At 32.2% G+C, this 17,092-nt stretch overlaps 2 protein-coding genes across 4 annotated transcripts; one reads left to right on the top strand and one right to left on the bottom strand.

Moving 5' to 3' along the window:
• Positions 7,899-9,660, top strand: LOC104707430. 3 transcript variants are annotated; one of them, XM_010423778.2, is made up of 2 exons: positions 7,899-8,087; positions 8,501-9,660. In XM_010423778.2, the coding sequence occupies exons 1-2, from the start codon at positions 7,899-7,901 to the stop codon at positions 9,455-9,457; spliced, it is 1,146 nt and encodes a 381-aa protein (XP_010422080.1). In that variant the 3' UTR covers positions 9,458-9,660. The 3 variants fall into 3 exon arrangements, with proteins under 3 accessions (XP_010422080.1, XP_010422081.1, XP_010422082.1); XM_010423779.2 differs by having other exon boundaries at positions 7,899-8,129; positions 8,561-9,660; XM_010423780.2 differs by having other exon boundaries at positions 7,899-8,237; positions 8,696-9,660.
• On the bottom strand, positions 11,710-13,545 carry LOC104707429 (peroxidase 39-like). Its single transcript, XM_010423774.2, has 4 exons — positions 13,218-13,545; positions 12,771-12,965; positions 12,514-12,676; positions 11,710-12,346 (listed from the first exon to the last, which is right to left on the bottom strand). Exons 1-4 carry the CDS (start codon positions 13,425-13,427, stop codon positions 11,934-11,936), a joined length of 981 nt encoding a protein of 326 aa, XP_010422076.1. The 5' UTR covers positions 13,428-13,545; the 3' UTR covers positions 11,710-11,933.

Raw genomic sequence — 17,092 nt, 5'->3', positions numbered from 1 at the left:
TTGTCTTACGCGAGCCACGGGAAGGAAACCTGGATAGGGATAGGACTCAGACGTGTTCAGAATTGTTTGCTCGCGACTCTTGGGGGACTTAGGTCCTCCTAGTACCGTCATATTCTAGGACTTTGTGGCTTGGGAGTGTGGCTGGTATATCGACTTCGGATGACGATCCGGGGGCGCGCTGTAGGGTGGCAACCCGAGAGACAAGTATTGGGCTCCCTTATATATACATTATGGCATGCGGGCTTAGGCTCGATGAGGAGCCAATATTATGGCATGCAGACTTCGGTCTGATGAGGAGCCAATAAAAATTAGAGGTTTAGGCCTGTGAGTAAAAAGGAGAGTCCAAAAGTCGAGAGCAAATAATGTCTGGAGCGTGAGTCTATCGCCTAGAGGTGACCTTCTGTAGATTGGTCGGAGGAGTGCGGGCCGTGGAGACGGTAGCACGGGAGTCTTTGGCCGAGTGTTGTTCGAGATTCGGGGACGAATCTAAATTGGTGGGGGAAAATTGTAACATCCGTGAACTAGAATCCCGGTTTGGGGATTGCATCGGTCGATGCAGTTGGTGCATCGGTCGATGCAGTTGGTGCATCGGTCGATGCAGGTTCAATTTTCTGCGTTTTGAGTTAAGTTAAACGCTGCGTTTTGAGTTAAGTTAAACGCTGCGTTTTGGGCAAAGGGAGAAGGAAACCCTTAAGTTCGTGTTTTGTCTCATTAGGCGTGTTTAGCCGCTTTTGAGAGAAACAAAAGAGAAAGAGAAGAGTTCTTGGTGTTCTTGAGTGTTCTTGGTGTTCTTGAGTGTTCTTGGCGATTTCTTGGAGTTGGAAGCCGTTTCTGTAGAGATCTGTAGCTGGGATCGTTGTAGGAGCTTCCTAGAAGCGTTTTCTTCCTGTGTTTGGGTCGGATTTCGTCTTGGCAAAGGTAAGTGCATGACTATGGCTTATCTAAGCTAGAGAACTTTCTAATTTGCTTGTTGTGTGTTGTTAGACTTGTTAGGACGTTAGGAAGCTTTCTTGTGGCTTGGGATCGAGTCTTGTGGTTGTAGGAATGAAGATCCGGCGAGAAGTTTCGGGGAAAACACGATGCTCGGCATTGCATCGGTCAATGCATAACTTGCGTCGGTCGATGCAGGTGCGAGGACGGCGCGTAAAACTTTAGGGTTTTCGTGTTATGTCGAGCATGCGTCGGTCGATGCAGTTTGGGTGTCGGTCGATGCATGTGTAACTTGCATCGGTCGATGCAGCCCTTGCATCGGTCGATGCAGCCCTTGCGTCGGTCGATGCATTCCCATGTGGCGTCGGTCGATGCATATTGGTGTCGGTCGATGCAGAGTCCTTATTTGTCGTTTGTTGTTTGTTGTTTGTTGTTTAATGGTTAGAGATGACTCTATTGCTTGTGTGTATAGCCCAGTAGATGGGAGGATTGGCTTACTAAGTGTTTATAAAATACTCATGCATTGCAATTTGTGTTTGTGATGCATGTAAAAGCAAAGTGTGATCGTGGAATCAAGGCAATGAAGAGGAGGATGTTCTAGGGACTCGATTGGTTGTTGTGTGGCATTGCTAGGTTGCTAGAGTTGGGTCATTAGAAACATTGTTAGGTTGTCGATTTTATGTTTCCTAATGTTTGGTATTTGGATATTGTTTATGATATAATATTGATTATTATTCATTGGCTTATTGTTTGAATATTGGTATCTGTTTTCTGCTGTTGGTTGTGCTTGGTTAGGTGGCTAGTAGGTATGAGACCACTAATTGTAGTTTATACGGATGTTACAGAAGAGGGATTGAGAGGTTACCTGAAGATTGTCAAGGAGAAAGAGACTCTATGAGAGAAAACGAGATTGATTACCACTGTAGAAGGTGAAGTGAAAATTCAGAGATATGAATTAATGACCTACATAAACGAAAGGAACAGGAAACTCTTGTTAAGGAGCAAGCACAAATCGACTTACCGCAAGATTATTCAGGAAAATAGAAGACATGATCTATAAAATGTTTCTTCAGACAACACAGCCGCAAAAAATGGTTTAGGGTTCGAGCATAGTGACAAGTGAGGGAAACGACAGCAAAAAAAATAGGTCTATATGTGTCTGTCTTTAGACCATGTCGTAATGGGCCAACAGATATTACAAAAGTCCAAGCCCATTTGCTTCCTACATTTACGACAACTCTAAGGTAATGTGTCATATGCTTTAGTAAATTATTTTTTTTATATGACTTATTAAAATAATACCACATGTCTATACTACTCTCTAAATTCTTACTAAGAAAATAGAGAGTGGAAGCAAACTATTGGGCATAATTTTAATCATATAAATTATAATAGATAAATTCTATTATAATTGTGATATATTCTATAAATAATGGAGAATTATGTATTCTCTAGAAGATTATATTGATATGGGTCGTAACGGCAAGCATTGAGTCAATACGGGCCGTAACTGGACCTTGACACCGACTACATTCTTTTGACGAAACGACATCGTCAAGAGAATATTCGAAGTTGATCTCATCATGAGAATATTCGAGAATAACCTTATCTTGTGACGGGAATATTGGAAAATGACCTTATCTCATGAAGAATCAGTTACACGAATCAAAGTCCCATGAAGATTAGGGTTGGCAAGGTTTCTCTATAAAAAGGGAACTACGTCTTCAAGATACGCCACGAAACCGAGAGCAAAGACAAGATACTTCACGAAACCACAAGACGCACGACTCAGCTCATAGATTGACTAGCTGCGCTTGATTTCTTGTACTTTGCAATCGATACTTTGATTAATAAAAATACTGTTCAACTATTTCTTTCACGTTTTCCGTAGTCTCTAAACGAACCGATTACTTTTGCCCAAACAGCTGTTATTCTCTTCTCTTCCTCTACGATGGGCCAGACAGCGAAGAGTTTTATGTAGGCTACAAAGACCCGACGCGTAGTTAGTTATGTGGCTAATGTTATCGAGTCATGGATCTATATACAATATTCATCATAGTCCAGTACTAAGAAACAGCCCATTAACTTAGAAGATTCTAAATATATGAACGTATTTAACAATGATGCATAATTTCAATATTCAGTCAACGTAAGTGTGCGTGAGAGAGAGTGTGGTTGAGGTCCCAATCAAAAACTTAGTAGAAAATAACCTTTTTCAAAATTTTCTCACTATCTTTTTCATAACATATAGGGGAAAACAACAGAAAAATAGGGGAATATGTTTCTAGTAATTTAGGGGAGAAGACTATTTCTTTCCTCAGTTTAGAATATTAACAAGAAAAGTAAAACCTAAATAAAATATAGTTAACTTTATAACTTTTTTGAAAAAAAAATCCGAAAATGTAAAATGCTTGATCAACAAGTATCTTTCAAAGAGTTTAGATTTTATACAGAGAGGTGGGTTGGTAATTGGATTGAATTACATGTAAACCGAAAACGTAAGTATTTCTTATGGAGAATAATATATCAAAAACATATTTTATTTCTAAACAATGTATGGATCTAAAGTCTTTCAGATTTACAAAAACAAATAAAAACTTACCAACCTTTTAACAATAGTACAAAACTAGAAATGGTAAATCCATCACCATGCTTTGTCGTTATTGTATTTTAGAAAAAAAAATCATACTGAAAACAATAAATTCCAACGAAACGCGTTTAGATTTCTGTCTCTCAGATTCATATTTTGTGGCTGTCAAATGATGGCAAATCAGAAAAATTGATAAAGAATTTTTTACGTCCGCTTTTGTTAGTTAAATTGCTTTTCCGACAATGATATTTCGCTGATGATAAATAAAAGAAACTATTCGTACTTCTCAGCTTTTAAGATATGATATTAATTTCATACCCGTTAATTTGGGAATTATAAGAATACGGTTAAAATCATTCGTTTAGAATTTAGAAAGAATTTTAATGATTTTATCTTTTTGCTGATTGTTAGAATCATAGAAAATTGAAAGTTAAAAATAAAGGATTCTAAAAGATTGTTTAGGAAGCTTTTTAAAATCTTGATGATTTGTTTTTTCTAATCTTGTAAAATCTTTCTATTTGATGAAAGAGTTTTCATAACTTTTGTTATGAAGGAAATGATATAAAATCCTAAATCAATAACATAAAATTTGAATTCATTAACAATCCAAGATTCTTTTGTTTTACTTGAATAACATAAAACTTTTAATGACTTTATAAAACTCTTAATCCAATAACACTAGATTTATCAAGATTTTAGATAACTTTTTACAAATCCACAACCAATAACACCAAATTTTTAAAGAGTTTTTAAAAGTCTTGATTGAATAACAACATATTTTACCTAACTTTTAAAATTATTAAAGTTCTTTCTAAATCCTAAACCAATACCTCCCCCTAAAGCTAAATCATGAGTTTTTTTTTTTCTTTCTTTCTATTTATAATAAGAGAGAAGCTATAGATTCCATGTGGCTTTCTCATAATACATACACTCACTTTTAAAAAAAAATAACTAAAAATAGAGACATGGACCGACCATATGATATAGATATAATGTTATAACCGTTTTTGGTATTCTTTTCTAACAGTCATCGACTGTAAACTTTAACCGACCATTTTTGAATAAACTACCATAACTAATGATCCTTATTCCACGCAAGAGTAGATGGAGAAAACGTTCCATATTAATCAGTAATAACATAGGTTGCATGGAAACGGAAACGGATATGCGGAAACGAAATGTTTCGAAAATAGAAAACGGTTTTTTTCAAAAATTAAGAAATGGAAACGTTTTGGAAACGTATGTAAATATATATATATACATATATATATATATATATATATATAATAAAACACCAAACATAAAAACCATATCAAAAAGTTTCAATAAATAAAACTTCAAATATAAATATTAAATAGTTGAATTAAAACACTAATAATATTATATATTTATATCTATAATGAAGTTTTATATTTTAAAAATATTTATTTATTAAATTTCAAATTAAAAAAAGAAGTTTTCGTCGTGTTTCCAAAACGGAAATGTAGTTTACATCGTGTTTCCAAACAGAAATTTCTAGGAATCGTGTTTTTGTGCCTTGTTTCCGAGTTTGACGAGTTTCTGTTTCCGAAACGTTTCGGAAACGGGAAACGCACTTCGAAAAGAGTTTCCATGCAACATAGGTAATAACATAACCAAAAAACAAAGTTATGAATTATCGTTTCAAATTTCTTTAAATCTATAAATAAATAATTATATATTGCATGCTTATTTTTGTTACTACGTTTTAGGGCATCTCTAAGAGACACTTTAAAAATGAAGTATGGAAACTTCAAAAATGAAGTATGAGACTTTTTTCTTCCAAGAGTATACTTCATATATGAAGTTTTTAAAATAAGTATTTTGCACTATAGTCCTTATATTATTCATAGTTACTTTAAAATCACAAAACTTTTATAAATAACTCTAAAACATACATTAAAATATTACACACAATATTAATTTATAAAACATTACATTTTTATTTAAAATTACATTAAGCCACAAATTACAAACTATTCAACTAAATTATTTCCGTAATGCTCCCATATATGATCAATCAATGTATTGCGAAGGGATAAATGAGATCTTGGAAGTTCGGGATCAAATTTAGGTGATTATTAGTATTGTTTCTAGTATTTTAATTTGTGTCATATTTATGTGTTCATGTAATTTTAGTTCATTGTATTACTTTATTTTGTATTAATTATGTTTAGTATCATATTTTGTTGTGTAATATTATGTAATTTTTCTGATATTTTAATATTTTAATTTTAATTAAAATATATGTGAAATTTTAATATTTTAATTTTCATTAAATATATGTAATAATTAAATTTATAAGAATATATGTGAAATACTTTGAAGTGATAAAATTTTAGGACTAAAATGATAAAAAAACATAATTTTTGAGATTATTTATGAGATATACAAATTTAAGGATTGAAATGCAAAGAAAAAGATGAAACTTCAAATTTAGAGTTTTGAACAGTGATACTTCAAATATGGAGTTTCACTGTTCAAAACTTCAAATTATGAAGTATTGAAGTATCTCTTAGAATGCATAAAACTTTATATTTGAGGGGATAGAGTATCTGTTGGAGTTGCTCTCACCGGAAAATTATTTCTACTAGTGTATTGTGCATATTAATACTTTTTGTTACATGCATATTAATTCATACTAACTGTTTAAAATATAAAACAGAATTTATGGGAACCATGGAAGAGTTCAAAAGCGCACAGAAGCCAAGAGATGTGAGTGAGACTCAGTCATAGCGTTCTCTCTTCTCCTTGTCACTATTTTTGGCTTTTGCTTTCTCATAATGTATTTAATATTTTTGTTATTCAAATCGTATCTGATCTTTTTGCTTCTGACAACGATGATATTTTCAACCTGATGGAGACTTTCCAGAAGAGGTTCAGTTTTTCAGAAGAAACGGTCGGTCTGATTCTTTTCTTTACACATTTTTGTGCAACGTAACTCCTCAATTCGGTGGATAACAAAATATATATATATATATATATATATATATATATATATCCCGTAAAAGTATCTGAACATATTGATAAGACCTTTTCTGATATCTAATACAGTGGTCAAATTAAATCCCTATTTTGTCATGAGAGGAATTATAGTTTTTTTTTTCCTTTTTTTTTTGTCAACGAGAGGAAATATAGTTGGAAAACAAAAAATTAGAAGACTTCTACATGAAAAGGATTGTATTTAGCATATTTTAATGTAATTAAGCTATTTTATAATAAAAAATAGCGTAGGTTCCATTTTCTAAAACAATTTTAAAGTAGGGGATTTGCTCTATATTCATTTCTTAGAGAAAATAATAATTTTCTAAAAAAACATACATTTACGTAAGCTATAAAATAACTGTGTGTAATATTAGGAGGATAGATGATATTTTTATTATATTTTACATAGAGAGATATATATAATCATGGAAGAAGGATTTTATGATTCTTGTTAAGTTAGGTTAGATGGTCCCAAGCCTTCATGGAACTCCCTTGACCAGTCAATTAAGGAGTGTTAGCCCAGTGCCAACGGTACGTTGATGATCAACATATTCAACATGCCCTAACGGTACTGTTTATATTTTTACGATTTAATTTGATGGAGACTAGCTAACTTATAAGATATAATAGTGTAAATACTATATGTGGTTAAATATAATATATTATATGTATATATATGCTATATTGGTGGAAACTGAAAAGCAGATTGTGGTTTAATTTTACAAACAACGGATTAAATTCTATAAATATAAGATTTAATAACACTATATTTTGAAGCATGATTTAAAATGATTAAGTATTTGAATAATAATGAATTATATAGTTTATTAAAATGTGTAGTTGTATAAATATGTTACGAATTTTTAATAATAACTTATGTAATTATTTTATACGTATCAAGATTTGAATAATGATTATTTTTCTACTCAAAAAAATATATTATTAAAATTTTGTTTTAGTAGATAAAAAGTAGAAAAATACTTTTATATATGTTAAAAAATTATTAACAGAGAATTGTTTTTTAATGAAAAGTAGAAAAATACTTTTGTATATATTTAGACAAGTTACAGTTTTGCATTTAAATTCAAGTTTTCTTGAAACATCAAATTGAAAGGTATAGTAACACTTAACAGTGAAGTAAAAAAAAAAACAATTACTTGACCAAAAAAAAAAAGGAAAAAAAAGAGAGAGAGAAGAACAAGTCTCTGCTCTTTTGGTCTAGCTACCAGACAAAAACTCTTCTCCCATATAATAACTCTCTCTTCTCTGGTCAATCAATAATAATCTCAAAATATAATAAAACTCCCTTTTCTTGCTTTATCAAGATTCTCTCCTTCTTCCCCCACAAATCTTGTTTGTAATCTCGCCGGTTTTAATGGCACCGGTGACGGAGCATCAGAGTTCTTTCCTAGGTCGACTCAGCCGTCGCAATCAAGTCGTTTCCATGGACGTTAACCACGAGCAAGAGCTCGAAGAACTCGAAGATTTCCAAAAACACGTAGCTGAGCGTTTCGCCGAGTTACTGCCACAATCATCACCGTCTGATTCGCCGGAATCTCACCCGGTTCTATCGATCCACTGGCTAAGGAAGCTTCTTGATGTTTTCATGTCTTGTGAATCGGAGTTCCACTCTGTTTTGACATCGAACCCGTCTCAGATCTCTAAACCACCCTTGGATAAGCTTGTTCCGGAGATGCTTGACCGGATTGTTAAGGCCCTTGATATCTGTACCGCCGTGGTCAACGGCGTTGACTCAGTCAGACAAATCCAGCGTCTTGCGGAGATCGCTGTTACGGCGTTGAAACAAACGCCGTTGAGTGACGGAAGCGTTAGGAGAGCTAAACGAGCTCTAGCGAGCCTCCTCGCCGCTTTANACTCAGCCGTCGCAATCAAGTCGTTTCCATGGACGTTAACCACGAGCAAGAGCTCGAAGAACTCGAAGATTTCCAAAAACACGTAGCTGAGCGTTTCGCCGAGTTACTGCCACAATCATCACCGTCTGATTCGCCGGAATCTCACCCGGTTCTATCGATCCACTGGCTAAGGAAGCTTCTTGATGTTTTCATGTCTTGTGAATCGGAGTTCCACTCTGTTTTGACATCGAACCCGTCTCAGATCTCTAAACCACCCTTGGATAAGCTTGTTCCGGAGATGCTTGACCGGATTGTTAAGGCCCTTGATATCTGTACCGCCGTGGTCAACGGCGTTGACTCAGTCAGACAAATCCAGCGTCTTGCGGAGATCGCTGTTACGGCGTTGAAACAAACGCCGTTGAGTGACGGAAGCGTTAGGAGAGCTAAACGAGCTCTCGCGAGCCTCCTCGCCGCTTTAAACGTCGATAAAAACAGCGGCGGAGGAAGTGGTAGGAGGTCAACGTCGGAACAGTGGTCTTCCTTTGGTAGGCGTAGCGGCGGAAGCGGAGGAGGAGGGTGTGTGAGCAAGAACTGGTCGGCGGCGAAGCAGATTCAAGCAATGACGGCGAATCTCGTAGCGCCACGTGGTGGAGAGGCGTCGCCGTTATACATAATGAGTAGCGTGATGGTAATGGTGATGTGGACGTTAGTTGCGGCGGTTCCTTGTCAGACAAGTAACGGCTTATTAGTTCATTTGCCTTTGCCGAAGCATCAGGTTTGGGCTAGCGCCGCCGTGAGTATCTCGGAGAGGATCGGTGAAGAGATGAAAAAGAAGGAGACGCGCTGCGGTGGACTGATGGAGGAGATGCAGAGGATGGAGAGGATTGGTTTGAAGCTGATGGAGTTTAGTGAAGGGTTTAGGTTTAACGGGGAGGAGGATGTGACGGCGGAAGTGGCGGAGATGGAGGAGATATGTCGGAAAATGGAAGATGGGCTTGAAGGGTTACAAAGACGAGTTAGGGAAGTGTTTCATAGGTTGGTTAAAAGCAGAAGTGAGATTCTTGAAGTGATTGATCACTGATTAGTAATCTTTAACTTTGTTGTGAAAAATCTAATCTTTGAGTGACTTAAGAAAAAGAGAAAAAAAAAAATTATAGGTTTTGATTGTTTTATTTTATTTATGAATGATAATCTTTGATGTATATAAATTACAGTTTGTAATTTAAAGATATATATACACCATGTTTCTTCTCAAATTTATAAATTTTAGTCTTTGTTTTTTCACATTGAGGTTTTCTGTGATACTCTTTTTTNTTTTTTTTTTTTTTTTTTGAGATGTTGCTTGGACTATGTGTCTTCTAAAGACTAGTAAATTAAATATGGGAAAATTTGAAATAAAGAAAGTTTTTCTAAACCTTTGTACATATACATCATTTTTTTAGATTGTCAATTGTGATGAAAATACCCTTACTAATAGATGTGTAGTGAAATTTTTAGGAGTTTAAACCAAAAAACAAACAGAAAACCCATGTTAGTAAACAACTGTGTAAAAAAAAATTTGAAAAAAAAATGTTTTGGGTCAAAAATCAGTTTGTAGATTAATGATTTATGGTCTAAATTGTTCAGGAAAGATTTTCTACGATTTTTTCAAGTTCTAAAACATTTAGATTATTCATTCTACAATTTGTACATGTTCTACGAAGTTTAGACGAAATTTTTTTTCTAAAAACTTCAGAACTTGAATTTTGTATATTCTACAAAATTAAGAATATGTATTCTACATTTTTCTTCATTCTACATCAATTCATAATATATTTTCCATGTTTTACCCTGTATACTAAAAGAAGTAGAAGATATATCATAGACAATTTAGAATTTATAATCTGTAAAACTTAAAATACCATAAAAATAGAAAGAAAATAAATGAAATAAGGAAAGTCAATATTTTTAAATAATCTTAATTTATGGTTACAATTCTGTATTTATTATTTAGATATGTTCTAATATATTTTAAATTGTGTATTCTTAATTATTTAGAAGAAAGACAAATACATAAAAAATCTACATTCGATATGACTTAACCTAATGTGATCGGTTGTTTCCCTCTCTTCCACCTTCCACGAAACTAAGACATCATAAAAATCAACATATAAAGAAATCCATAATTCTATAGGTATGGTGAAGATGCAAAACGGATCTAAACTAATATTTACACAAATCTGGGTTGAAATCGAGTTAAAAATTTGACATAATCTCATGAAACTGCAAAAAAAATCTGGAATTCTACATATTTAATTCATAAGAGATGGAGAGATGGTGAAGATGATGAGATGGTGAAGATGTAGAGAGACGGCTCGATTACAGTTTTTTTTTCTTCCCAAATTTATTTTTATTTTCTTTTGTTTATGATCCACTAAGACCAAATTAGGCCCAAACGAAATCCATCCAATATCAACTATAAATTGTTGTTTCTAATTTTAATAAATAAAAATCTACAAATTTAATCTGAATATATAATTGAGGGTATAATTGACTTTTATTTATACCCTAAAACCTATTTTACTAAACTTTTAAAAAAAGAATTTAGATGAACAAATTTTGGGAAAAAACTCCTTTATTTTCAATTTTCCCATTAAATATAGTCTTCACAAGTTTAAGTTCTTACAAACACAGTTTTACACTTGTCTGTAGCTTATCAACGGTAAATTTGAGAAAAGAAACAAAAACACTGATGAACACATCCAAATTACAGGTAATTAGGTTACAAGTGGGCTTTTTATAAGCCCAATTTAGTTTTTAGTCCACCGTTGAGGTTGCCATTTTAAATCATGGCCTACTTACAATATAGTTAAACAAAAACTAAGATTGTTTATTTTTATTGTTTGACATCAATATTAAGATATTTGAAAATAAACTAGTTTTCAATATAATAAAAAAGTTTGTAACCTTTTTCAATTTTCATTCTGTCGACTCATATTTTTTAAACCTTTTTATGTCTACCAATAAGAATTTTTTTTGATCATAACTTGTTTCTTTCTCGATTTAATACTTCGTCTAGTTGATCTTAATATATATTTGTTCTTCAAAGCCCAATATTTTATCTCAAGATTACTTAGCACCAAATATCAAAATTTGCTTTTCTTTTAAAGGTAGCTTAATTCGTCAAATCTAGTCACTTCATAAAACAAGTTAATCAATTAATATTTTCTAAAGATTATGATGAACAAAACAGAAAACATTTTCTGTTATATTATACACTAAAATTTTCTAAAGTTTATCTATTTTTAAAGAAAAAAATAATGGTAATGCATCTGAAACAAAAAAAAAATATTATTCAGAATGGCAAAGCAAGTTATTATTGAAAAATAAATGGATAGAAGATTAAAGATTTAGTACAACTATTTCACAAACGTGAAATTTATTCGTGAAATCACATTTCCACCACATACATACATGCCACGAAATTGTAAACACCCAAAAAAGTCGACAAAAAAAAACACGAAAATTAACGATATTAGAAAGAAAAAAAATTCAAAAAACAAAAGTAATAAACATTTTTAATTAACAAATGCACATGTTCTTCGGATCTCCCCAGCTGACCCGGTTTTGACACCGATCCTTCCCATTTTCTCCATAGCCTTCGAGAACTCACTAAAGAAATCTTGCTCCGATCCTCCCGCAAAACGTCTGACCTGAGCCAGTGCCGCGGGATTCATAGTTAATGCAGCGTCAGACTCGAAAAGTCCACGACGTTTCAGGACAAGCTTGAAGTAGCTAAGATCGAAGGTGTTTCTACTACCGGGATCCATTTCGACCTTTGTTGTATTGTCAGCGAGAGATAAACATCTCCGTGACTTGAGATTGGCGGCATATTCGCTGTCTAGCGACGGGTCTTCGTCTCCAACACCGGTGAAATTGAAGAGACGGTTTGAGAAGGATGAGCAATGAGACACTCCAATCGTGTGCGCACCTAAAACGTTTAAATTGACACTGTTTATAAATACCATACACTAAAACGACAACATTTTAAATAAACCATTTAAGTCAACACGTAACGTTTATTTTTATTTTGATGACGTTAGCTCTCAAGTGTCAACCAAACCCAAGAAAATAGACAATTTGGAGTTGATTTTTTACCGGATAACAAGACGAGGTCTTTAACATCAAGGCCTTGGTTTGCAAAGAGAGTTATAAGAGTCGTGAAGTTTCCAAAAGGAGGAGGAATATTGTCTCTAGCCTCGGCAAAGTTAGAGATACGTCCGTCTCTACGTCCAGTTGGAACATTCCATGTTGGTCCACCCTACGCCAAAATTAATCAAAACCGGTTAGCTTTTACATAGTGTTTAGACCAAACGAGGTAACTAAGTAATTAGCATATATATATATATACTCACAATAGCAACAATAGAGTCTCTAGTTGCGAGGGTGATGATATCGGCGCACGAGACGATTCCAGGGCATTTTGATTCTAAAGCAGACTTTACTTTATCAATGAAGTCGAAACCTCTAACAGTTAGATTCGGAGGAGCAAGCTTCTCGACTTGTTGGTTGCTCGATGTCGCGTTGATCAAGATCGAACCATCACAACCCTACCAGCACCAATACGTACATATTTTATATATCATTTTTTATTTACAGATTTATATATCATACGTATTTGAAATACCGTTTTTGCATATATTATATGGTAAACGCATGCCTTATATAAAATTTCTAAGTAACTCTTATGATACCAACACACACACATATATATATATATATATGTGTGTGTGTGTGTGTGTATCTAGAGTGTACTTATGATAATATGCCATACAATTAATAAATTTATGAATTAAGAATACCCGAACGAAGCAATCGTGGAAATGCATCCTAATAAGGCCAGCAGCCAAAGAAGGTGCATTGTTGATATGTTGGTTGACAACATCTTGTACAATCTTCTCTGCGTTAGGGCAAGTTTTGTCGTAGAATCCCATCTTCAATTGAGCTTCTGAAAAGCTCACAGATCCTAGAATCACAAGAATCATTACAAGAGCTAACCTGAATCTCGCCATTTTATTTTATGTGACACTTAGAAAATTTGATTTGACAATATATGTTTGATGGAGAATAAGAATTCCCAAGTTAGGATTATATATGGTTTTGGTCGTGAGAGGATAAAGCAACGAGGAGAAGAGAACAAGAAGAAAGAAGCTAAACTAGCATGTTCTATTTATTCCTGTTTGATTTGAATTATCATCACTAAAATAATATTGCCTTGTCTTGTCTTATTGTTATTACTTATTGATGTTTTTTAAATGTGTTTATAAATAATTTAAAGATTAGTGTATATATAGTTTTTAAAGAAAATGAAGAGGTCAATTTTTTACCCAAATGTTAATATAAGTGAAATCAATAAAATTTAATAAATAAAACAAAATTATTTTGAAAATATTAGTTTAAAGAAAAATAATTAGCTTTCATTAGTTACATGAAACATAGTTTATTATATTCACATGTAAATCTATATTATGAAACAAAAATGGGGAGAGAGATACACTAGTACAAGTACTTCATCAAATATTTTGTAGTCTGAGAGCATCTACATTAGTGAATGAAGTGGAGTGACTTTAATTTGAATAAAAATTTAAATGATATATTGTAAAAGAAATAAAATCAATATAGAAATGACATTTGGTTAGAAAGTGTCTTAAGGGATGTCTATAATGTCTTTATGAAAACATTTTTCTCTTCTCTCTCTTTAAGAGAAAACTGATATTAAAAAAAATTGCTTAAGACACCCATAGTATAAGCAATGGAGATGGTCTCATAGATTTTCAAGGTTTTGTTCTTCTTTTCTTTGGTCATTTTGTTGCATTATATATCATCATAATTCTATTACAAATGATGATCAATTATCAAATCAACCTCTATGCAACACATACGATTGACAACTTCATGAATAATTTATGTCGTGCAACTCTCCCTGCAACACTTTGATATTTTACTGACAATTTGTGCATGCATCATTCTAACGATGGACAATTTCATCCCTAACTTTCCATATCAGTATAAACGGCTCTGCATGTAGCATTTTTGAACTTCTGATTAATCTTACACCCTTAAGCTAAGAATATGTATTTTTTATGGATGGAACCCCAAACTTATAATGTAAAAGCTTTTAAATTAAAACCGTAATCATTAGACCAAAACACATTGACATAGATTCTTTTTGCTATAACGAACGATTATAGATATGACTTAATGGTTAGTGGAATAATAAACCCAACAATTTGTGCAAATTTTATTTTATTTACCTTGCTCGTAATTTATTCAACTTGCCATGCCAGGACACTAAAGCTAGTTTGTGCAAACATTCCAAGCTAGTTTGTGTGTGTGTGTGTTGTGTCTGGCTTGATGATACGTATGATAGCTCTTGGAAATAAGGGTTAATACATAGATAAGAAATTCGATAAATCTTTTTATTTTGTCGAGAAAGTAGGTAAGTTCATTAATTGTATTTGGTAGACAGATCATTGCATTTGCAGAAACCAATTTTTTAAATAACGGTTGTTGATTAACAACCCAATTAACAAACAACAACTAACATATATTGACGAATGTTCTTTACGGGAATAAAAAATCATATAATTTTAACCAGTTTCTTTTGTTTTTTATTAACTAAATTTACCTTCTAAAAAACATTCATAATAATCTACATTTTTCTTTGGTTAATATAATAATCTACCATTTTCTTTATTTAATTATTCAACCTGTAAAATTAATTAATGTTAACATGATAATACGTATTTCATGCTAAAACAGAAAACTCTATATGGTTTTTTCGTTAACGAATGTAAACACTTATTGTATGTTGTTATAAAAGGACTAGATTAGATACTGGGGAAAAATAGCATGGCGAATTTCATTTTCATTTCTACGAGATTATTTTAGTTTTCGTTGGGTCATAATTGCAAATCTAATTCGATTCTTAAAAAAATGTTTTTTTTTAATATGAAAATCTTACTATTTATTAATCAATTCATAGACTTTTTCGTTTAACTATATGCGAATAGCTAGGTAGAGTCATATGTTGATTTTGTACTTTATGTACACCATGCAATTAAATATAATGCTTACGAAAATTTTTCAATATTTAATAAACAATCCTTAAACTCAACCTGTCGAATGGTATTATTGTATGTTACCCCGGAACCTGCTCCCACCATTGTTAGCCGCCATGGGCCCTGGCCAGGATGGTCCACGTTACTGAGATTTTCAAACATTATTGATATATATAGTTTACTTGACAAAAAATAATAATTTATTTATAGCATATATATATTCTAAATAAATTCAAGAACATAACGACATTAGTATTAGTTATCAATTTATATATATCCAAATGTTAATCCATTATTGTACGTGGATCAGTAACGCAGACACTACTTTCTCTATAACCACGTACGTGGATCAGTACGTGGTTATGCTTGTATTCACCTCTTTCTTTCTCAATCAATTACATTTTTCTATCTAATATTTCATATAAAAAAATACATTTCCTTCCTTCTCAATCAATCAAAATTTTCTATCTAATATTTCATTTAAAAAGTAAATTAAAATTAAATTTAAAAACAAAAGAAATTAAAGAACAAAATCCAGTATGTTTTTAATTAAATAAAGTTAAATATTGGCTTGGTTTAGATTTTTCAATTAAACGAGGTTATATATCGGTTTGAATTTATAAATGAAAATTAGAGTTTAGATTTTAAAATTATATATAGGTTTGAGTTTACAAATAAGATGACTAGAGTTTAGATTTTACAATTAAAATGAAATTATATGTCGGTTTGGTATTACAAGTGAGGTGGTTAGGGTTTAGATTTTACAATTAGAATGAAATTATATGTCAGTTTGGATTTAAAAATGAGGTGGTTAGGATTTAGATTTTACAATTAAAACAAAATTATATGTTGGTTTAAGTTTACAAATAAGGTGGTTAGGGTTTAGATTTTACAATTAGAACAAAATTATATGTCGGTTTGAGTTTACAAATAAGGTGGTTAAGGTTTAGATTTGACAATTAGAACAAAATTATATGTCGGTTTGAGTTTGCAAATAAGATGGTTAGGTTTTAGATTTTACAATAAGAACAAAATTATATATCGGTTTGAATTATAAAAGAGCGGTTTGAGATTTTTATTTTACAATAATGTATACAAATTTTGTTTCTTTATTTCATAAGAAGATTTTGTTTCCAAGAAGGTGAATAAAAAGATTCACTATTAGGAGTGGACCCAACTATTATCCCTCTATGATATAGTTTAAAAGTTTTCAAATTTTTGTTTGTTTCAGTTTTATACGATTATCAACTTCAAGCGAACCCCAAAATTAAACGAGGTAGACAAATATACTGAGCACACATTTATCCACTTCAACGTACTAATTTATACTTATATATCGCGTAGAATTCTAGATATGGAAACTAATCAAAATAGACAAAATTAAAGTTGTATTATATTCTAATGTATAACTTTTACCCCAAAAAAAAAACTAACAGCATATCTATATAGATCGAATATTTTCCCAACCAAATCCTAGACAAAGAAAATGGTATGTGAGTTTTGTGTATTTGTTATATATATATTTGTTGTGCGAAGAGGATTAAATATATGTTTTTTCTTGTATAGATTTTGTGTTTGTATTATGTCTTAGTTTTTAGTTTTTTTTTTTTTTTTTT

This window comes from Camelina sativa, chromosome 8 (assembly GCF_000633955.1).
Source record: "Camelina sativa cultivar DH55 chromosome 8, Cs, whole genome shotgun sequence".
Lineage (NCBI taxonomy): Eukaryota > Viridiplantae > Streptophyta > Magnoliopsida > Brassicales > Brassicaceae > Camelina > Camelina sativa.
Note: the sequence above shows the minus strand (reverse complement) of the source record. Positions and strands in the feature narration are given on the sequence as shown.